This window comes from Prionailurus viverrinus, chromosome A1, assembly GCF_022837055.1.
Source record: "Prionailurus viverrinus isolate Anna chromosome A1, UM_Priviv_1.0, whole genome shotgun sequence".
In the NCBI taxonomy this organism is placed as follows: Eukaryota; Metazoa; Chordata; class Mammalia; order Carnivora; family Felidae; genus Prionailurus; species Prionailurus viverrinus.
This window is the reverse complement of record NC_062561.1, coordinates 145,322,623-145,347,122: the sequence shown is the minus strand read 5'-3', so window position 1 is coordinate 145,347,122 and position 24,500 is coordinate 145,322,623. Positions and strand designations below refer to the sequence as shown.

Below are 24,500 nucleotides of genomic sequence, written 5' to 3'. Positions count from 1 at the left end.
ACGGACTGCTGAGAATGCCATTTAAGAGTCTAACTAGCATTGTGTATTTTTTTTCAAAGCTATCAGGAAGTACAGGTACCATAATTCCCAAAGCAAATCACAATCTTGTGGCCTGAAAACCCAAATGCTCTTATAAGACTGTAGAAACAGAATATTTTAAATCAAGATTGTCTTAAAAAACTTGAAGGTTTTAGGGGCGCCTGGATGGCGCAGTCGGTTAAGCGTCCGACTTCAGCCAGGTCACGATCTCGCGGTCCGGGAGTTCGAGCCCCGCGTCAGGCTCTGGGCTGATGGCTCGGAGCCTGGAGCCTGTTTCCGATTCTGTGTCTCCCTCTCTCTCTGCCCCTCCCCCGTTCATGCTCTGTCTCTCTCTGTCCCAAAAATAAATAAACGTTGGAAAAAAAAAAAATTTAAAAAAAAAAAAAAAACTTGAAAGCCATACTATGGTATCAATCAAGCACTAAGAAACCAGACAGTATCAGCATTAACAACAGCAAGTCTTAGTAAAATCTAAATGGGAAGGTTTCCCTTCACAGTGACTGTGTAACTACTATTAGTATATTGGGACTACAGTAACATGATCGATATATAAATACACAGCTCCAAAACTTTAAGTGACTTTTAGACAAATGTGCAAAACAGATTATAAAGTATCTTGAAAATTCCTGCCTGGATTTTACTCTGATGTCATTAGCGGCAATCCTAAGGGATTTGGGAACTGGGCTCACAGGATGTGTGAAGAGTAGATTGTCTGGAAGCATCTCACTTTGCTAGCCCACAAGGCTGCCAAGTGAAAAGCCTATGGACCTTCCTCTTCTACTCAAAGTGACAGAGAGTCAAACAAACCTGCCTTCCAGAACCCTAAAATCATCTTCCAATAAAATGTTTTGTCTAACCATTAAAACTAGAAAGCCCATTTACTGAAATTCACAATGGAGTTAAATTTTAAAATAGAAGGAGGACGTAAGAAATTCAGTAATTTTCTTTCAGGAGTTCTGTCTGTGCGCCAAAATTATTCTCATTATCAAAAGCCACAGGGAGACCCACAATGGGGCAGGGCAGGTCAGGGGCCCGAGGAATACAATGTTCTCTCTCAGGGGTAAGGTTAACAATAGGACCAAGGAGGCAAAGCAGCTGTCAGCAACATTAAAGGTAGGAAAGAGTGAGTATCCTAACTTTTGTTTCGTTTTTGGTCTTTCTAAATCACAAAAGGTAACACAAATTTAAGGATGGGTAAAAATTACCAAACAGTCAAATTTACCATTCTCTAACCACAATGAAAGAATATGAAAAACGAAAACCCACTGCCAAAATGTAAATAATGTTGTAGTTGCATGAAGAAGCGTGTTGTGAGAATTTTACTGATCAGAGATCTTGTGGCCCAGAGGGGCTGCAGGAAGAGATAAAAACCAACCAAGGTAAAGATCAGTTGGTACTAACATCTGCCATCCTTCAAGTAAATTTTTCAGGTAAGTACTTCAAAAGCCAAGCACTGAATTTTCCTCTTTTTCACATGGTCATGGTGTTCCCTGTACTCACATTTGATTATTATCAAAAGGTCAAAGGCCCAAAATATATAATGCAACACAGACATCCATATACCTCTATGTTTTTGCAAATATGCACCCAGCAAAGAGCTCTGAAAACATAAATAAATGCCAAGTATTTCAGTCTGGAAGCTACCACTTTTTTTGTTTGTTTGTTTCTATGATGGTATTGTAAAATGCAACGTAAGTTACTAAAAGCTTATAGGAGAAGTATTACCACATTAATCAAATGTGCACATTGAGTGAAAACACATCCTAATTTCCAAAAAATGTAAAACATTATAATCCAAATATGATTACAATCAATGGAACATAGTAATTCTGGGCATTTTTACTTTGCTCATTCAAATGGAGCTCATTGATCATGGTCTGAGGCCCTCTAACTAATCACAACAAATATCCCTAGGGAGAGTAAATTCCACCAAAAAGCATTCATAGTCCAGTTTTATTTCTAGAAATTAGAAGATCATAGTTGGCCATATTTATTTCTGTATTTTATTCACAGATGAAATCGTGTTTTTATGTTGAGTTTCATTCCAGAAATCTGTTTTATGTTGAGTTTTCAACCACTCATAAAAAAATCCAAATGGGGTATCTATTAGAGAGCACAATTTTTCAACGTTTATTTATTTTTGGGACAGAGAGAGACAGAGCATGAACAGGGGAGGGGCAGAGAGAGGGAGACACAGAATCGGAAACAGGCTCCAGGCTCCGAGCCATCAGCCCAGAGCCTGACGCGGGGCTCGAACTCCCGGACCGCGAGATCGTGACCTGGCTGAAGTCGGACGCTTAACCGACTGCGCCACCCAGGCGCCCCGAGAGCACAATTTTTAATTAAGGTGGAGAAACTGGGGAAAATCCTCTTAGTGTGGTAGTTAAAAGGATGACTCTCGCTTCTTGCTTTTTTGTTTGTTCATGCTTGCATGTGCCTCCACCTGCCTTGAAAGTTTATTCACAAGTGCAATCCTATTGTTCACTACAACGTTACTTAAAATTGCAAAGCAAAACTTCATATTAAAGCAACTTAAATACCCAACAGTAGGGAAATGTTTATCTGTGTGATACAAAGAATGTTGTAAAATCATTAAAAATGATGTTTTCAAAGAATATTTACTGGCAAACAAAATGCTCACAACAAAATGTTTAATTAAAAAAAAAAAGGATAGGGGCACCTGGGTGGCTCAGTCAGTTGGCTGTATGGCTTCAGCACAGGTCATGATCTCACAGTCCAGTCCATGGGTTCAATCCCCACATCGGGCTCTGTGCTGACAGCTCGGAGCCTGGAGCCTGCTTCGGGTTCTGTGTCTCCCTCTCTCTCTCTCTCTCTGCCCCCGCCCCCCGCTCACACTCCATCTCTGTCTCTGTTTCTCTCTCAAAGAAATAAACATTCAAAAAATTTTTAAAAATCAGGATCCTGTGTGTCAACTATAACTCAATAAAAAATAAATCAGGATCCAAAACTCTACATACAATATGATCCCAAGTATGTCCCACCTTAGAAATGTCTATTATTTACATGCATACACAGAAAAAAAAAAAACCTTGAAGGAACTCTTCCAACAACATAGTTTTCTCTGAGGGATAACATTTCAGGATATTTTAATTTTCTTATGTTATAATTCACTTTGGGTTTCCAAATTATACACAGTAAACATTATACTCCTTTTCTGAGAGTGAATGTAAAATTGGGGGGCACCTGGGTGGCTCAGTCAGTTAAGCATCCAACTCTTGATTTCAGGTCAGATCACAATTTCATGGTTCGTGGGACTGAGCCCAGTGTTGGGTTCTGCACTAACAGCACAGAGCCTGCTTGGGATTCTGTCTCTCCTTCTTTCTCTGCCTCTCCCCTGCTCACATTCTCTCTCTCAAAATAAATAAATAAACTTTAAAATGTAATAATGTGTCTACACAGGAAACCATCAAAAGAGGAGAAAGCAGGCAACAACCTCTTTGACCTTACCGCAGCAATTTCTTACTCAACACATCTCCAAAGGCAAGGGAATTAAAAGAAAAAATGAACTATTGGGGCCTCATCAAGATAAAAAAGCTTCTGTACTGCAAAGGAAATCGTCAACAAAACTAAAAGGCAACCAACGGAATGGGAAAAGATATTTGCAAATAACATATTGGATAAAGGGCTAGTATCCAAAGTCTATAAAGAACTTACCAAACTCAACACCCAAAAACCAAATACCCCAGTGAAGAAATGGGCAGAAGACATGAACAGACACCTTTCCAAAGAAGACATCCAGATGGCTAACAGACACATGAAAAGATGCTCAACGTCACTATCATCAGGGAAATACAAATCAAAGCATGAGATATTGAGATACCACCTCACACCGGTCAGAGTGGCTAAAATGAACAAATCAGGAAACTACAGATGCTGGCGAGGATGTGGAGAAATGGGAACCCTCTTGCAATGTTGATGGGAATGCAAACTGATGCAGCTGCTCTGGAAAACAGTGTGGAGGTTCCTCAAAAAATTAAAAATAGAACTACCCTATGACCCAGCAATTGCACTACTAGGAATTTACCCAAGGGATACAGGAGTGCTGATGCATGGGGGCACATGTACCCCAATGTTTATAGCAGTGCTTTCAACAATAGCCAAATGATGGAAAGATCCTAAATGTCCATCACCTGATGAATGGATAAAGAAGATGTGGTTTATATACACAATGGAATACTGACTGGCAATGAGAAAGAACGAAATCATGCCATTTGCAGCAATGTGGATGGAACTGGAAGGTATTATGCTGAGTGAAATAAGTCAGTCAGTAAAGGACAGATATCAAATATTTTCACTCATATGTAGATCTTGAGAAACTTAACAGAAGACCATGGGGGAAGGAGGGGGAAAAATAGTTACAGAGAGGGAGGGAGGCAAACCCTAAAAGACTCTTAAATACAGAGAACAAACTGAGGGTGGATGAGGAGGTGGGGGAGAGGGGAAAATGGGTGATGGGTATTGAGGAGGGCACTTGTTGGGATGAGTACTGGGTATTGTATTGAAGCCAATCTGACAATAAATTATATTTAAAAAATAATGTGTCTATTTAACGGTATAAGAACAATGAATCACTTCTATACATTATTCATGGAATCAGAAAATACACACTAGATATAACCATTCACTGATTTCCTTTTTCTCCCTAGCTTTAGTGAGATATAATTGACAAATAATATTGTGTAAGTTTAAAGTATACAAAGTGATGATTTGATATACTATATGTTATGAAATGATTACCATGGTAAGGTTACTTAATAAATCTATCACTTGCACAAAGTTACCTGTGTGTGTGTGTGTGTGTGGTGAGAACATTCAAGACCTACTCTCCTAGCAAATTTCAAGTATACAATGCAGTATTGTTAACTATAGTCACCACGCTGTGTACATTAGATCCAAGGAACATTACTTTTATAAATAAAAAACTGCTTTAAAAAATGTTCTGTTAACATGGCACTTTATACCAAAAAGGAGAAAAATGAGTAAACTGTGGATTTATTTAACTTTCAGTATACATTTTAAACATTCTCCATTAAAAAAAAATCTGAATCTTCATGAATTCAGCAAAGTTGCAGGATATAAAATCAATGCACAGAAAGAGAAAAAAAAAGAAATCAAGGAATCGATCCTATTTACAGTTGCACCAAAATCCATAAAATACCCAGGAATAAATCTAACCAAAGAGGTGAAAAATCTATACACTGAAAACTATAGAAAGCTTATGAAAGAAATTGAGGAAGACACAAAAAAAAATGGAAAAAGATTCCATGCTCCTGGATAGGAAGAACAAATATTGTTAAAATGCATGAAAAGATGCTCAACATCGCTCCTCATCAGGGAAATACAAACCAAAACCACACTCAGATGTCACCTCACACCAGTCAGAGTGGCCAAAATGAACAAATCAGGAGACTATAGATGCTGGAGAGGATGTAGAGAAACAGGAACCCTCTTGCACTGTTGATGGGAATGCAAACTGGCGCAGCCACTCTGGAAAACAGTGTGCAGGTTCCTCAAAAAATTAAAAATAGACCTACCCTATGACCCAGCAGTAGCACTGCTAGGAATTTACCCAAGGGATACAGGAGTACTGATGCATAGGGGCACTTGGACCCCAATGTTTATAGCAGCACTCTCAACAATAGCCAAATTATGGAAAGAGCCTATATGTCCATCAACTGATGAATGGATAAAGAAATTGTGGTTTATATACACAATGGAGTACCACGTGGCAATGAGAAAGAATGAAATATGGCCTTTTGTAGCAACGTGGACGGAAATGGAGAGTGTGATGCTAAGTGAAATAAGCCATACAGAGAAAGACAGATACCATATGGTTTCACTCTTATGTGGATCCTGAGAAACTTAACAGAAACCCATGGAGGAGGGGAAGGAAAAAAAAAAAGAGGTTAGAGTGGGAGAGAGCCAAAGCATAAGAGACTCTTAAGAACTGAGAACAAACTGAGGGCTGATGGGGGTGGTAGCGAGGGGAGGGTGGGTGATGGGTATTGAAGAGGGCATCTTTTGGGATGAGCACTGGGTGTTGTATGGAAGCCAATTTGACAATAAATTTCATATATTTTTTAAAAAATGCTGATACTACCCAAAGCAATCTACATATTCAATGCAATCCCTATGAAAGTAACACCAAAAATAATATAAAAACAGGGAGGGGGACAAAACAGAAGAGACTCATAAATATGGAGAACAAACTGAGGGTTGCTGGAAGGGTTGTGGGAGGGGGGATGGGCTAAATGGGTAAGGGGCATTAAGGAATCTACTCCTGAAATCATTGTTTCACTATATGCTAACTAATTTGGATGTAAATTTTAAAAAATAAAAAATAAAATTAAAAAAAAAAATCTTTGAATCTTTAAAGCACAAAAAGCAATTTGGCAACTTAGCTACATCTTTCTTCTGAAAAAAATTACCTATTAATATCACTCTCCTATATCTAATATTTATTGCAGTCGAAAAGATTCATAAAACAGAAAGGATTTAAATGACAAAGAAAAACCTTTTTAGTCATCTATCCTTATAGGTAATATTCTCCTATACTTAGTAATCGTCCAACTATTTCTCAAGGAATTTGTCATTCACCAAATATTGTCCATAGAAATTAAAAATCTTACCTTGGACTCAGGGCACCCAGGTGGGTCAGTCAGTTAAGCATCCAACTCTGGATTTTGGCTCAGGTCATAATCTCACAGTAGTGAGATCGAGCCCTGTCTCTGGCTCCAAGATGGGCTCTGCACTAGGCATGGAGCCTGCTTAGGATTCTCTCCCTCTCTGTCTGCCCCACCCCCTCTCATGTGCATGCACGCCCATTCTCTCTCTCTCTCTCAAAAAAGAAGAAAAAGAAACAAAAAACTTGGCTTCATAAAACCTTGGATAAGTATTGCCCATCAAAATTAAAAACTATGTACTCACAAACTAGGCAGAGAATCTATCTGGTTCTCAAAATGGACCATAAAATGAACAGAATACCATCAGTACTAATCAAAATTCCAACTAATTTGCTGTTTAAATTGCCCTTATTTACATGAAAAAGTTTAATTGTGAAAAATTTTTAATACTATTCTTATAACATTTTAGTTTACAAAACACTGTTCACATAGATTAGCCTAATTAATTTGCTCTCCCTATTTTTGGCGGGCACCTGGTTGGCTCACTCAGTTGAGTGTCTGACTCTTGACATCATCTCAGGTCATGATCTCATGGTTCGTGGGTTTGAGCCCCGCAATGGGCTCTGCTCTGACAGTGCAGAGCCTGCTTGGGATTCTCTCTTTCTCCCTTTCTCCCTGTCACCAACAGTATTCACTGCTCTGGGTCAGGGGAGACTACAACCTTGTTAGACCTAGGGGCCAAAAAGTGGTAGCATAAATCAAGACACTGAGGATGTGGACTCACATCAAAATATAAAGAAATCTTCTCACAGTCAAGAGCCACAGTATAAGCAAGGTCTGAAATGGCAGTGCTGAGCCCCTCGTGGTATTGGGCAGACACCAAGAAGGAAGCCTGTGATGGAAGCCAGTAGCACAGGAGAAAGATGGAGCTCTGGAGACAGACTGACCTGATCCCCAACATCCTACTCCACCACGACCCAGCTCTCAGGCCCTCAGCACAGGGCCAAGCAGATAAGAAATTGGAGGTTATGTGAACTGGTTCTAATGCTTCCCTTAGGTAAATAGGAGACCACAGCTTTGCTTTGATGACATAAGTTCATCAATCTGGGAAGGAAATAATAACTTGCTTTATGGGTTTTACAAATGTGGCCAGATGAGACTGACATCCTCTCAAACTGCAAATGAAACAAGACAGAGAAGAATGAGACTAAAAACAAAATCTTTTCTCTCCTGGTTAGATGTTTCTAGCACCTAGCTAAGGGCCAAACTCAAGAAATGCTAAGTTACTAAATTAGGTTCTATTAACCAAGTTTTCCACTTAGTAAACTTTTTCCCTGTGTGAATTAGTAAACCAGTCTAGGTCTCAGTATTCTTATCTGCAAAATAAAGAGGACACTGTCATCTCAAGATGGTTATGAAGATTAAATGAGATAATATATGTAGAATGCTTGGCTCTTTAATCCAAAATTAGCACTCAATAATGGTAGCTGTTACAACTGTATAAAACATTGTGTATAAATAACTAACAAGTTAATACCCTAACTGAAATTATCTAATTGTATTTTGGTTTACTTTCTTAGAAGAAAGGTTTAACTTATGCCAGGAGAAAGACAATTGCTTTAAATTAAGTGCTCATACACTAAGATGATAGATAGACATACAGATAGATAGGTGAAGGTGGGGAGGGAGAAAGATAGACATCAGATATGAGAAAACTATCTAAAAGAAAAGTTTAAAACTAAATCCACTGTGTAAGGAATAAAATGGTGTTTACATCTCAGTATCCTCAAATAGTAAGATAAACATCTGTAAAAAATCTCATGACTACAAAATTACACTTTCGTTTGATTTTTTCAAAAACACCATATTCAAAGATGTTCAGAATTAAACTGATAAAATAAGTATAATTATGATTTGACTTCTTAGTATTTTATTATTAATGATTAAGAAGTAATTAACAGACAAATATCCAGGAAAAACACCACACACAAAATAACTCTTCCACTGTTTTGAAAGGAGTTTTACTGATTTGTAGATTCATTATTAAAACTCATTGCTGAGTGGTAATGGCCAAGCAGCTTGTTATAGACCCTGTCTCACTCTCCAGCCCCCCAACACGCACACACTGAGAACAATTAGAAAAGCTGGACACAACACGGAAAAAAAAATATCCATTTGAAAGCATCAGGGAGATAACAAGACCTAAGCCGGGACCTAACGTGTAAAGACACAGTAGAAAAGGGAAGTAAACTAGTGAGTCTGACCGTCTTTGAAGTTGTTCCTCTCAAGGAATTTGCCAGTTTCTAAGTGGTACAAAGCAAGAGGCTAGGAGGACAACCAGAAATCAGCAGATAAGAGGCTGGAAACCAGCACTGAGTTTCTGGTAGTCTCATGGGGATGGAGGAGACCAAGGAGGGAAGAGTTCTGTAAACATCCAGGATTCCAGATAAGATCATGGAAAGGCTACACTTCAGAAATTAATGCAAACTTAAAATGGATATATTCTCACAAAACCTGAAACCTAGCTTTCACCAGCTCAATCATAGAATGGATTAATGTAACATAAATCCCACATTTATGCCTGCAAGAAAACAAAAGTAAATCCTCTCCAAAGGAAAATAATATCATGCAGAGCCTTCAATTATTTCTTTGATTTTTCATACACAATGCCCAAAATTCAAACAAAATTACGAGGCATGCAGACAACTATTAGCTTATTGCTGATTCCCTGTCCATACTTACCCACAGAGGCCTTGTAACTTTCCAACCTGAAATTCTCATTTTAGGATGAATCAACTTGGACTCAAGAACAAACAAGACAAGGGCCCAAACCTTGCTCATCAAATGGAAAGGTATGTTCAAGAGTGTAGCTAGTCTGGCCTCAGGAGCAAGTATCCCTCTGTGGAGAAGTTGATCTGTTCTGCTACCTAAAGCAAAGCCATTGATTCAAGGGGGCCTTCAATACACAAAAGATTCCCTAAATGTCTGGGCCTGGTTCATTGATGGTTTGGCTAAGCTGAAACCCAGTGGTATTCACTGGGTGTTGTGGCTATTCAGCCTCAGTGCCAGCTATGCAGAAGCAAAAGAAGATGTAGTTACTCTGGTCAGAGGGTAGGACTCATGCTTTTGGGCTGTTGCCATTGGTTAGTTGTTTGGTCTACCACTTGGAAAACTGCAGACAGGAAAATTAAAGAGACCCTTCTTTGGAAACATGAACCTAAGAACAAACCAAGTCTGCTGACTGAACTGTCTGGAGCACTCATGTAGATGCCCATAGGAAGGGCTGTGAACCTACTGGAATCAAGTAGGCTGATTCATCAAGGCTGATGGAGCCTGACTCTGTTTCTAAGGCAGAGGCTACCACTGCAGGGCAGATGTGTGACTCCTGCCACAAGCTGACCTGTTTGTCTCACAATGGAAGAGGCCATGTCACAGGGGTGTTACCTCCTCTCACTCCTGGCAGATTGGCTACATTAGACCTCTGAACCCCTCTCAGAGTACTAAGTGCTGCCTCACCATTGTTCATAATTTTCAGGTTACTGATTAGCTGCTCCCAGCCACACCATTGTGGCCCTTGAAATGAATCTGTGTAGTCAACAATGGATTGATTGTCCACCTCTCTCTTCCTTATTCCCTCCCATTCATACGCTTTAGTAAAGCAGTTTGATCTCTGAAAGTAGGTATTCCAAGAAAGAGAAGAGACCATTCTTTCTTGGCAACTTCCTGGGGAATGATGAGAATAACAGTAGAAAGAGTTATAGGGCATTACGTATTTATGTTTTGAAAACTGAGGATTCCATCTTGAGCACTGTGGATATGATATATTTTTTTTCACTACAGCACCTCCAGACCAGCCTGGTTGATACATACTCCAAGAGGCAGCCGAGCTGAAAGGGGCATCAGGGACTCAAGCTTAAGTCTGGTTAAGTTTGATAAAGGTGCCCTCCCTTAACCCTCTTGGACCTGACCCTTACACATGAAAGGTATAGGTGTAGTAGGGGAGGAATTATTTCGGACCTCAAAAAGTATATGCAAGACAGAACATTATGATTATTTGTCTTTTAGAATTACCTCTTCAGCCTTCCCCCAAAGGGAAAACACCCTGGCATGGCAATTTGAAACTGCTGCAAGCACATTCGATTTTACTTACTACAGCATCATTTGTGATCCACTTGATTGCACTGACCACAGAGCAGCAGGGGAGGGCCCCGGCTCCTGCCCCTTCCACACAAAGCACTTCCAGATATTGTCCCTACCCCCATTCATATCATGGGCAGACAAATGCCATAAATAAAAGGCAATTTATACTACATTAAATTTTTAAACTTCTCTTCATCAAAAGACACCTTTAAGAGAGTAGAAAGGCAAGCCAGGGTAAAAAAACATTTGCACTATCTATAATTAACAAAGGAATCATGTCCTCAAATATATTAGAATGAACAATATGAAATTATGATATTCAAGAATTTTAATGTACAAAAATGGCAATTCATATAGTTTAAATTAATATTTAAAACTCCTACAGATCAGTAAAATAACTCATAAAAATGGGCAAAAGATTGAACAAGCACTTCAAAGCAGAGAAAAATCAAATGGTCAATAAATAATAGAAAAGATGTTCAACCTTATTATCAGAGAAATGAAAATGAAAACCAAAAGGAGATACTACTACGGACCCATTAGAATGCTTAAATCTAAAAGATCGATAATACCAGGGGTTAGAAAGGATGTAGAGCAACTGGAATTCTTCTGCACTGCTGGTGGGAACATCAACCAATATAAAACTATTTCAGAAAACTGGCTAAAATTACTGAAGCCAAATGTATGTGTGTCCTATGAACCAACAATTTCATTCCCAAGTATATACCCAACAGAAATGCATATGTGTATGTGCACCAAAAGACCTGTACAGTAATTTCTGTATCCTTAGTATTTAAAATAGCTTCAAAGTGGGAACAATCCAAATGTCCATCAACACGAGATAAAGAAAGTTATACAGACAGTCCCCAACTTGGAATGGTTTGACTTAGGATTTTTTTGACTTTTTGATGGTACAAAAGGAATACACATTCAGTATAAACCACACTTTGAATTCCGAATTTTGATGTTTTCCTGGGCTACTGGTATGCAGTGTGGTCCTCTCTCATGATGCTTGCTGGTGGCAATGAGCCACAGCTCCCAGTCAGCCATGCACGTGGTCATGAGTGATAACAACTGATGCACTAATAACCATTCTGCATTCATGCACCCATTCTGTTTATTGCTTGCAGTACAGTATTTAATAATTTACATGAGATATTCAACACTTTATATAGAATAAGCTTTGTGATAGATGATTTTCCCAACTGTAGGTTAATATAAGTGTTCTGAGCACATTTAAGGTACGTTAGGCTAAGCTATGTTTGGTAGGTTAGGTATATTAAAAGCATTTTTGACTTATGATATGTTTAACTTACAGTGGTTTATTAGGACATAACCCTACTGTAAGTCAAGGAAGATCTTGTATGTTCATCCAGTAGAATACTACAAGAAATGAAAACAAATGGACCACAACATCCAACAACACAGATCAAGCTCACAAAGATGACATTGAGGGAAAGAAGCCTGGCGCAAAGGAGTACTTACTGCATGAGTCCATAATGAAGTTCAAAAACAGGCAAAAGCAATCCCTAATGTTATTAGTAAGGATGGTGGCTTTCTATGTCTAGGAGTAGTGAAGAGGAACAGACATGAGGTTACTTTCTGGAGGGCTGATCATGTTAATAGTTTGATCTGGGTGCTGCTTACACACAGTCACGTTGCACAAATGCATCAACTGGCATCCTTATAATTCGTGCATTTTTCTCTACATTTGCTGTACTTTAAAAAAAGTTTATACTTAATTTATTATTAAAGGAAAAATATTAAAATAATTTTTGAATATTAAAATATTAAAAAGTAAGGGAAAATTATGAACATGATCCCTAAACAATACAGGAGGTCAATCAAGACCAGAGAACAGAAATTATATTATTGGAAAGATCATATTGATACGGTGAGGGTATAAAACTGCTAGTGAAGGAAGAGAATGTGGCTCATAACGAATTAGTATTAGTTTGATGAAGATAGCATTAACTAGCTTGATGAGTACACTAGACATGTCAATAATGATGTCTATCACACCCACCAAACTTTCCATAAAACTAACTCACCCATGACCCCTCTAGTTTAACAGCCAACCCATGGACTGGTCAGAGATCAGTCTAGTCCCCAAATACGAGCTGAGCCAATCAGCCCCAATCACGAGCTGAGCTTCGTGAGAAGCAGCATTAAGGATGCCACAGGAGGAAGCACTCATTCTTGCTCTAAACAAGATTCTTCGAGCTACACAGCTCTTAAGAGTTTGGAAAATGGACTTCAATAAAGCAAAGAAGAACCCTCAGTAAGAGAATCCCCTATGATTTAATATCCCCTAGAGTGAAGTCAAATCATGAAAATATTTTTACACTATGATCACAGCTAAACAACTGATTTCAAATTTCTTTTCTTTTGGATTTAACATACTGGAATTTATTTAAAAGCTAATTCCACCACCTTTACGTCTTCACAACTACTGTCTTAAGTTGTTTCCTTTATAATGATATCAAAGAAGCAAAAAGATGAGGACCATTATAACAACACACATTAAAACAGAAACACATTACATCCTCTTTCCAAGATCATTCTTTTGAGAGCCACATTTAGCATAATATTCAGTGCCAAACAAGGTCTATGCAAAAAAGAAAAAAAAATCCTTATTTATAAGTTAAAGAATACAATGTGTAGAGCTTGCTTTAAAATAGTCTAGGGGGAGGGGCGCCTGGGTGGCGCAGTCGGTTAAGCGCCGACTTCAGCCAGGTCACGATCTCGCGGTCCGTGAGTTCGAGCCCCGCGTCGGGCTCTGGGCTGATGGCTCAGAGCCTGGAGCCTGTTTCCGATTCTGTGTCTCCCTCTCTCTCTGCCCCTCCCCCATTCATGCTCTGTCTCTCTCTGTCCCAAAAATAAATAAACGTTGAAAAAAAAATTTAAAAAAAAATTAGTTTAAAATAGTCTAGGGGGAGAAAAAGAAGCATGTGTGGAGGGCAACAAAGATCACAAGAAAGCAGAAAGCTGGAGATTACTGAAGACAGATATATTAGCATTCCCTGAACTATTCTATTTTGTGCTAAATTTAAAACATTTCTAAAGAGGAAGGAAAGAAAAAACTTCCTAAATGACCAGAGTAATGAAAACAAAAAGTGGGATGCCTGGGTGGCTCAGTTGATTAAGAGTCAGACTCTTGATTTCAGCTCAGGTCATGATCTCACAGTTTCATGGGATTGAGCCCCAAATCAGGCTCTGCGTGCTGACCGCACGGAACCTGCTTGAGATTCTCTGTCTCCCTCTGTCTCTGCCCCTCCCTCACTCATGCTCTCTCTGTCTCTCTCCAAATAAATAAATAAACTTTTAAAAAAATAAAAAATAAAGTAGAAAACCAACAAGGAATTACATTAGAAAGAATTTAATGGAAACACCAGCTGACAAATGTGTAGACTATTCACATGCCATGTTAAGAGCCTGGTGTGGACTACTGCCTGACAACAACCTGATGACGTAGGTACTGTCACGATGCTCGTCTTCAGGCAGGGACCAGGCTTAGAAAGAGACATTGCTCAAGATCACATATAGGTGAGTAGCTAAGTTGAGACAGAAACCCTGGCAATTTCACTCTTGAACCGAGCCATACACAATACTACCATCGGACTTGGAAACTGATAAACCTAAAGTTAAAAGAAAGCAAATTCCTATCAGATGTGAACAGCCTCCTATACCTACACATCATTGACATGGTCTCGGCATGGCTTCCGTGAGGAATTCGGATGCTACTTTCATGATGAGCCGTAGACCAGGTTACCACCTCCACATTCCTACATTGCTATTCCCAGGAAACCTCTTAGCTTTCCAATCTTCCCTCTATTGGACAGCACTAACCCCTCTGTTTACATTAGTCACACAAATGGCACGGGCTCATAAATACAGCTCAGGAAATGAATCAGGCATTGTCTAAATTAAATCAGACCAATGACAAAATAAAACATTTCAGGAATCTGAAAAGCATGCAAAGTACCAGCAACCAGAGTCCCTTGGACTCCTGCTGTTTGTATCATCATGGGTCTCATGCAATGTCACATTGGGGAGTATGGGAAGAGCTAATAAAAGAAACTGTGGCCTACATTTAAGAAAAATACAGCACTAAAGGATCGATAAATTTTATTTTGAAGCATAGCTGTTTTAATGTCATTTCATCTGTCTGTGTCTTCTTAGATCTTCCGAGAATTCTAACTTTCATTAACTGACTCTACTCTGATGCTGTAAAGTAGACTTTTATAGGACTCCCCAACTTTCTCATGTCTTTCTTTATAGTTCAAAAAGAAAACAAATACGATTGAAATAAACACTGATCAACTCAAACTTGTGTGTGTGCGTGTGTGTGCGTGTGTGCGCGCGCGTGCCTTTCTGCCTTTTCCTTAAAAGTATATCTGGGGCGTTTGGCATTACTGTGAGGAGTTTTAGGAAAAATGATTTGCGTCTTTATTTTTCCTTGAATCATAAGTTTTTCACTTTCAAATGTCCCCTCTCAGCAGGTAAAGACAGTTTTGCTACTATTCTTCCTTTCTGATCTTCTACTCTTAATAAACTTCTGCTTGTGGCTCCTTTTCCGTCCACCTCTTCATTCTTTGAAGCTGTGAGACAATGAACTCCAGATACTGAGGTAAAAAGTCCTGCAACGTTTCTTTGGGGGCTCACCTAAGATATCAATGTCTTCTAACTAAGCCGTCGCATATGCAAGAAAAATAAGACGTCCAAGAAAATTTTGCTAGCCCAGATGTTCCAAACACCTCCCCATTATATTGGACCTCTGGATTGACCTTAGAACCTGCTCTGACTGCCCCCTTCAGCAGGAAGCAGTTAAGATCAGTCCTTGTCCCAATTCCTAAAGGCAATGACAGTCACATGTTCGGGGGGGGGGGGGTGGGGGGGGGTGGGGGGGGAGGCGGGGGGGGAGGCGGGGCGGGGAGAATATGATAGGAAAAGACAGGATTCTGTAGGCAGAAAGGAAAAGGTTAGGACCTGAGGTCTCTGGATGGGGAAAGCACGTACTTTGGAAGAATGCCGGGAGCATCTGACCATAGCAAACCCCCTCGGGCTTAAGGTTCCTCTTAAGAATGTAACAGACACCACCTACTCCCCCTCAGGTTCCCTTCAGGAATTTGACAAAAGTCTTACCATGTATGACCCACAAAGAACATTTGGCCATAGACCACCCTTATTAAACCCCTAGGGTCAACCAAAACCCTAACAAACAAAGTCCCTGGTCTGTAGTCGGCGAGCATTCACTTTCGAATGCCCCCTCTCTGTAAAGAGAGCTTTCATACCATTCTTCCTTTCTGATCTTATACTCTTAATAAACTTTTGCCTGCTGCTCAAAAAAAAAAAATTAATTTTTTCAAGTGCCAGTAAAAAGGAAAAGTGAGAATATGTGCTTTCTGCCCTCTGGTCCACCTACTGATACCAATGTTTTCTCAAAGAAAAAAAGAAAAAAGAAAGAAAATTCTGCTACTGTTTTTTTCTAAACAGACACACCATCATGTTTGGCAGAAAAGCTAAAATATACGCTTTGGTGGAGCCAAAATCATGTATTTATAACTTCACAATCGGTTCATATTTGAAAATTATACCAACTGAAATATAACAAATAATTTTGGAATAATGGTAAATTTTAGAATAATGACCAAATATTATAAAATAAACAAATGTTTGCAACAGTACTATATTGATACCTAACAAGTATCATTTTCTAGTTTCACTTAAAATATTAACTAATATTTTACTATACACAGTCTTAAATTAAGGTAAGCTTATTTCAAAGAGGAATTCATATAGCGATTAATGAAACAGAATATATAGTCCTGAAAAATAAAACTCCTTAACTTGTAGACAGATTGAATTTACAATTCACATCCTAAAATGTTAATGATATAAATAAAAATCTGTAAACTCCAAAATATGTAACTGCATAACAAATGTTTCATATTTAATGATAGAAGATAACAAACCCAATAAACACACACACATAAGTACATATATCCCTTTCTTATAATACAAATGAACAAGCATGAAAACACAAAGCTAGTTTAATAGTGTAAAAATTGGGACTTAAGATCTAGTAAGTAAAGCCAAATTGTTTGTCAACCTGTCTTCTTTCATTACAAAATAATCTTAAGGACTAGGTTTTCCTATTCTACAAAATTAAAATTACATTGACCGAAGCATGCATATTTACTGAAAAATATGGACAAAATCACCTTAAACATATCTGCATTAAACACACAGCAATATCAATTGTTTTAACCAACTATTAACATTTGCTTGCTAAAAACAGAAACGTGGTTATTACACATGCTCTACAATTTATCATCACCCAGTGAAAGGAAAATATCTCTATTTTTTAATTCCCAAAGAAATCAAATTATGTTACAATAATATAAATAGGAAGGTTTAGTGTAACCAAAATTAAAATAACTACATGTTGCTAATCCATAGAATTTTTCTTCATTTAAGTTTAAATGAAAGAATGATTACAAAGTTTAGGCAACAAATCATTTCTCCTCCTTAAATTACGTTTTAAAACTTTTTATAACATTTAGTAAATATTTTTATCCCATTTCCCTTCATTTATGTTCAAGAAGCAAAGGTCGAAAAGAAAATATTGAGCTGGTTATTATGCATCAATTAAACAACATGAACTAGACCTAAAATCCACCATCCACACTCCCCACCCTCCACAAGTATTTCAGGGCTTGCGTACAGCTCTGCCTAATTCCATAAAACGATTAAAATCCTCTGCTTGTGGTCAAGTTAGGAAGGCTAAAATGACTGGTTAGTAATGAGGTGACAGGGGAAATCACATAACTTTTGATCCCTTTAAAATTAAATCAACATGTTTAATTCAGCACAAATATGACAAGTATCTACTACTTTAAACCTCCAGAACTACGGAGATCTTTTAGACCAACAACAACTGACATCAGGGTGAATGGAACACTTAACATTACCAGGAAAATAAGAATAAATACCGCTTTGCTCCTATATGTCTTGCCTGCTAATAAGCAAGACACATACAGTTACTTAGATGGACCAGACTAACCGGATATGCACTTTCACTTAAGTGCAAATATTTTTACAGATCCCCTATTGAAGGAAATGAATGCCATGCAAAATCGTTTGTTTAAAATTTTAAATTGTTTGTTTAAACATAAATCTCATTTTTCTTTGAAAATGCAATGGTCTGCAATTATATTTCTCAAGAATCACAACTGCCCTTTAGTTTTTAAAGGGAAATAAGAATAAACAAAACAGTGATTCACATACTACAATCCCAACCCCCATCCCACTCAGATTTTAAGTTTCTTGAAGCTCAATCTATTTAAAAAGCTTCCTAACTAAGGCACTCCTCGAGATGATTCAATCTTCATACCTGGAGCTGGACTTGGATCATCTCTATATCCCAAAAATGCTGTAAGTCTCAGTGTTAGCATAGGTAAAAACGAATAAAACATTACCAATCTCCAAGAGCTGAAGTGAGGTTCAAATGAGATGTGATAATGGAGACTTACACAGAGCCTGGCACATGGAAGGTACTTACTAAACTCAAATTCCCATTCCCCTTGAACGCCTTTACCTAGAACGAAAAGTTTTTCATTTTATATAAATGGAGATTTTTTTTTTAAAGAAATAAGTACCACCAACACACATTTGCAAGAAAAGGAACACTATTTGCAATTTTTTTTTTTTTGGCTGAATTCATCTTAATTATATCACCATAACTAAAAGTATCTAAAAAGTAGCCCCTATGGAGGGGCTCCTGGGTGGCTTAGTCAGTTGGGTGTCACGACTCAGGTCATGATCTCGCGGTCACGATCTTGTGGTTCTTGGTTCAAGCCCTGCAAAGGGCTCCGTGGTGACAGCTCAGAGCCTGGAACTTGCTTTGGGTTCTGTGTCTCCCTCTCTCTCTTTACCCCTCCCCTGCTCATCCTATGTCTCTATCTCTCTCCATTTCTCAAAAATAAATAAACATAAAACAAAAAAAAAAGTAGCCACTAAGGAAACCTGATATGAGAGTTTTGCAATCAATCTCCTAAGAACCTACCAAAGTGAAATCTTTGGGACACTCCTGAAAAAAATGGAGCAAGGCAAATATTCCTTCAACATAGGCACATTTGTAAAGTGAAAAACACCTTTCTTTTTTCTTCTTAACCGGAAGCAGTTTAAAAAAAAACACTTTGGGGCGCCTGGGTGGCGCAGTCGGTTAAGCGCCGACTTCAGCCAGGTCACGATCTCGCGGTCCATGAGTTCGAGCCCCGCGTCGGGCTCTGGGCTGATGGCTCAGAGCCTGGAGCCTGTTTCCGATTCTGTGTCTCCCTCTCTCTCTGCCCCTCCCCCGTTCATGCTTTGTCTCTCTCTGTCCCAAAAATAAATAAACGTTGAAAAAAAAAATTAAAAAAAACCACTTTAACAGTGGTTTAAAATAAAAACCTTAATTTTTTCTTTCATCAACCAACTTCCTTTGAATTATTTAGAAGCAAACCAGTGAGTGTTTTCTTATGACTTACCTTAAAACACAATTAAACAGAATTTAAGAATCATTTGAAGGATAAGTACCATTTAAACTGACAAGAATGATTATAGGCATTTTATAGCAAAAACTACATTAACTATAGTAACTGTCAATGACATTACATCGCCCTCCAATGTAAATAAGAATGTCTCTGTTCTAGCGATGCTGTTGGTTTGCACATCTGCTGACCTATTAGAATGTCCACTTTGATCACGTGCTTGTCCTTAGCTTCTCAGATTTAGTATTTATTACTGAGAATGGTAATCTTTAAATCTTATGAAATAGTCTGTCACATCCTCTACACAGCAAAAGCTCACGCTGCTGTTACAACATTAGAAACAGGAGATACCATTACTGAAAGGCAACTTGAAATCTTCTTAGCCCGACTCTTAATTTCTAAATATTAAGAAACAGATTTCATTCACAGAAAGAAAAAAAAACACAGAGGAACTGTTAAGAAATCTGCATACGGAGGTCACAGCAACATGGTGGAGGAAAACCACTCTGCCTCCCTAAATCTCATTTCAAGCCCTGATCTTCAACTATGTTTATGGGTTGGACAGAGACATTTATTCGGAAAGCTCCAGAAGGATATTTGGAGATGCAAACCTTAAGACAGTCCCTGTTCAGTGCCTCAACTTCGCCAGTTTCAAGTCTAGGTGCTTGAGAAGATGGGAGCACACAGCAACATAAATTAACTGGAAGGGAACCCAGTGCATAAACTGTAAGCTTAAGGTAGAAGGTTTCTTTTTGTTTCCTATCTTTGCAATTTCTTCTTAATTCTTCAAACACACCCAGACAGGCAGTATTACAGAAAAGCATCAACCTGCTAAACTAACCTAAGTCAGGCAAGCATGGCTAACAGAAGACACAATTTGACAGATTTCCCAATCCAACTCCTGTGTACCTCAGATGTTTTCACATGGACCAAAGGTTCTCATTTCTAACCTCTTAAAGATGTACAGAATGAGTGAGAAATACTCATAACTTGTATGACAACAGAATTTTTTTTTTACTAGGATGACTTGCTTAGGATTTCCATTAGAAAGTGGCATAAAAGTCAAACTATTTGGAGATTACCTTTATTTATTAAAGTGTGGTATAAAGAAAACTGTCCAGAAGAGGACAGTACAGATATTTTCCAAGTAGAAAAATATTGGTTTTCATATAACGTTAACTGGTCAGCCAGCCAGACAAGTTCCAACAAGTAACATCTTACCACCCCCAACTCAAAAAAAGAAAAAAGTAGTGGCTAGCTCCTGATATTAGTATAAATACAAAGAGAAAACCTAATTTGGAATTAAGTCAATGATATATTCAGGATATTTTCTTTCACACATAATAACATTTAAGAATCTAGGGTAGCTCAGTCGGTTAGGCATCCAACATTGGCTCAGGTCATGATCTCGAAGTTCCTGGGTGCAAGCCCCCTGTGGGGCTCTGTGCTGACAGTTTAAGGCCTGGAGCCTGCTTTAGATTCTATGTCTCCCTCTCTCTCTCTTCCCCTCCCCCACTCATACTCTGTGTGTGCCTCTCTCTCTCTCTCTCTCTCTCTCAGAAATAAATAAACATTAAAAAAAAAAAAGAAAGAAAGAAAAAGAACCTATTAGTTATGGCTCCGGTGGGGCCTTGGAACACATACCTTTTTTTAAAAAAAAAATCTCACCAACAGAAAAAAAATAGATACTGAAACAAATCTGTTTCCTCAAAACCCTTTTCCTTCTCTTAATTTAAATTAAAAAATGTAGAACTTGAAACTTCAACTTATATTTCCAGTATCTACATCTACAAAATAGGAAATCAGTTTTTCAAAAAACCCTCACCATGTCCCCAAAAACCAAAGAGGATATTTTTTAAATTTCAGATTTATATGCGCTATAACAAGTTTAACCAAATAAGTCTGTTAATGATTTATAGTGAAACCGAAGTGGGGAAAAAAAAAAAAAAAAAAAAACTCCTGGTTTAGTTTGAACTCCTCTTAATTTTACACATTGTTTTATAAGCCCCAGGGGTTATGCAGGCATCTTATTCATCATCCCATCGCTAGCGCCTCCCACAGCCACTCTCTTGCCGGAGAAGCTGTTTGGTCTAACTTGCTGGGAAAATTCAGCTGCGAAACATTTTTATGCAACAGCGAAAACAATCGGCCTCTTTTTTTCCAAGGTGGAGATCTAGAAGCGAAGTGAGAACGTTTGAGGCCATAAAATTAGTCTGCTCTAACTTTAATAACTAAATGGTGATTGAAAAAAAAATACAAATTTCACATTTGCAGGAATGGGGGGGGGGGGAGGGCAGGAGGTACTAAACCTAGAGGGGCTTTTGTCCTCCCCGAGTGCGAACACAGCAAAACTAATAAAATTATGACCCGGAATAAAAAGGTCACATTTATTTTCAAAGCATTCATTTAAAAGTACAGAGAAGCATTCTTTAAAAATGCCCACATGTTTAAACGTAGCAGGAATGTGGCTAGCAAATACTAATCCTGAGGGAAATGGATTCACATTTACCTTCATAATTAGACCCAGCAGGTCAAATGTTAGCAAGGTAAACGGACATAAACCACAAAAACAGATTGAAAACGGCCAACAGAAAGTTCCTGTCCTTTCCTGGGAGCCCCCGTTTCTTCCTTACACAACCAGCCATCAAACATGTGCAGGCAAAAAAAACAAAAAAACAAAAAAACAGACCTACACGCACCAGCCGGGTAAGGGAGAAACCAAACTTTCCCAAATAAGTTAGTTCCGTCTTGCCAATCTAAATCCAACAGGTGTCAACCCACGTCACCACAGAAAATCCTTCCGAACAAGGTCTAGCGAAGCAACGGATGGTTCGCAATGAAAAGAGCCGACCTCTTTCAGGGTCGCGAAAGAAACAAAGCGGGGCCTCAGTACCGATTACAAGGAGGTGGGGGAGAAAGGGGGATGGAGATGGGGAGGCGCGTGCAGATGTCCTGCCCCCGACACCGCAGGGGAACCTAGGATCTCGGAGCACGGTTCCCGCGTTCTGTCGAGCCCTAGACCTCGAGGGTTGGAACAGGGAGTTCCACGGCGGGAGGGAGGGAGACAGAGGAAGAAGGGCGGATGGTACCTGCTTGTCCAGCGCGTCCCGGGCGCCGGCCGGCCCGACCCCGGCCCTGGGCGGCGCGGGCGTCCGCTCGCAGCTGCAGCCCTCCAGGAGATACATGCCCGCCGGGCGGCCGCTCTGCTCTCCCTCGAAGTAGAAGAGCACATTCTGGTAGAGAGCGAACCACTTCTCGTGCCAGCGACTCGCCTCGGCTGCCTTCTTGCTCAGGAAGCCGCGCTTGGTGCCCTCCTTTCGGGCCAGGAAGGCCAGGTACAGGGCGTGCCCCTCGTTGTAGCGCACGCTCTTCTGCATGGTGAGGGCGCGGGGGGCTCACCGCCGCCTCGAAGCCATCTCTCGGCCAACTCGCCCCAGGGCGCGCCCGCTCCGGTCCGGGCTGGCGAAGGGCGCCCCCTTGCCTGACGCCGAGCGCAGGGCACCCCGCCGCCCTTCGAGGCGTGGCGCCTCGCGGATCCGAGGGGCTCCCGGCTGCGGCCAGGGCACGTTCTCGACCGCGACCGCCGCCCTCCTGGCCGAGCGAAGCCCGGGGAGCCCCCGACGCCCGCGCGGAAAAATGGCCCCGAGAGGGCGCCCGGACCCGTCTCCGCTTCGCCCGAAGTTGCGGGAGCCGGAGCCCCGCGGCGGTCTGGGGCGGCGCGACGCGCGGCAGCCCGAGGAGGACTGTCCTCGGGCAACTGGCTCCGGGAAACAGAAGGTAAAACGTCACGTGGGAGATCAGCTGTAATCGGCTTGGAGACCGATTTAAAGGGCAAAGTCGGCGCGGCGGCGGTGACGGCGGCGCAGCCCGCTCGCCCCGGCGCGCGCAGTGCCTCCCTCGCCGGGCTGGCCGGCTGCTGCCTCTGTTTCCGCGCCGCGATGGGGCGGAAAGCCGGGAGGTGCAGGCGCGCGGCGGCAGCACTCACCCGCTCACACGCGCGCCCGCACGCCCAGACGAATATATACCCTCACATGCACACAACACACTGACACAACGTGCAGGTCGAAACACCACGCTCGCATTTTCACAATTACACCCTCACACGACGTTCACAGTCATACAAACAAGAATACACATACACACAAATACACAGTCGTAAACTCAGTCACACTCCTACACACACAATGCTTCCACAGAAAATTATGCAATCATATAAAAACAAATACAACCACAATGAGCACTTCACACAAAAATACAAACTTGCTTGTATGCAATTACACACTTACCCGGGCAACTACATACGTGCACACACTTATACACTCACCCAAACACGCATTTACCACACAAACCAACCATATACTTATATACACACTCGCCCAAACTCACAAACAAAATGGACATATACACATATATACACTCAACATACACACACACTCATAGCATTACACATAAATACACATGCGCAACTTATTTATACTCATACATTCACAGTAATACACAGATCATCATACACAAATACAGGGAGCAGACAAACTCAAACACATTCACTCAAAAAAACATACGCAAACATACTCATACACAAACACTCAGAAGCATACAAATATACATTCGTGCAAATTCACACTTTCACAAACCCATTCACTCAAACTCGCAACTCACCTGCACATCCATACACTCACACTCAGCCATCCATGCATTTCCATAGCCGTAGGTGGAGTCACAGGGTGGCTTTACATAACGGACAACCTTGACGTTTCCTGTTGTACTTGCATTGTTGTATTTAAAACTGGAGGAGAAGGTTAATGAGGGCAACCCCCTGTTCCTAGATGCTGTTGGTCCCTTCTCAATGCATGTGGTTTCTCAGGATTAAGATGAAAGAAACTAAATTTTAAGCAGAGTTTTCAACCAGAAAAAAATACCCAAACAAGGGAGACTTGCTGAGCCCTGCCAGAATGTCTCCAGAAGTCATGCTGTCTTAGATTCACTAGATACCCTAGCTAGGACTGGAATGCATTTGATTAACAAATCTCACAAGTACGACCAGACAACCGAGACCCCTATTATAAAATGTAAGTGGAAAAGAAATAACGTGCCCAGCAGCTGCAGAAGAAAGCTAGTGAAAGCCCCAGGGAGTGCTAGTATT

At 40.1% G+C, this 24,500-nt stretch overlaps 1 protein-coding gene across 2 annotated transcripts in view; it reads right to left on the bottom strand.

Moving 5' to 3' along the window:
- Positions 1 to 23,165, bottom strand: part of RASGRF2 (Ras protein specific guanine nucleotide releasing factor 2) — a 241,504-nt gene extending 218,339 nt beyond the window's left edge. For both annotated transcript variants that reach the window (XM_047873891.1, XM_047873892.1), the window contains exon 1: positions 22,447 to 23,165. In XM_047873891.1, coding sequence (XP_047729847.1) covers positions 22,447 to 22,734 — 288 coding nt within the window. In that variant the 5' untranslated portion in view covers positions 22,735 to 23,165. The remainder of the gene's footprint in view (positions 1 to 22,446) is intronic.
- Between the last annotated feature and the right edge of the window lie 1,335 nt (positions 23,166 to 24,500).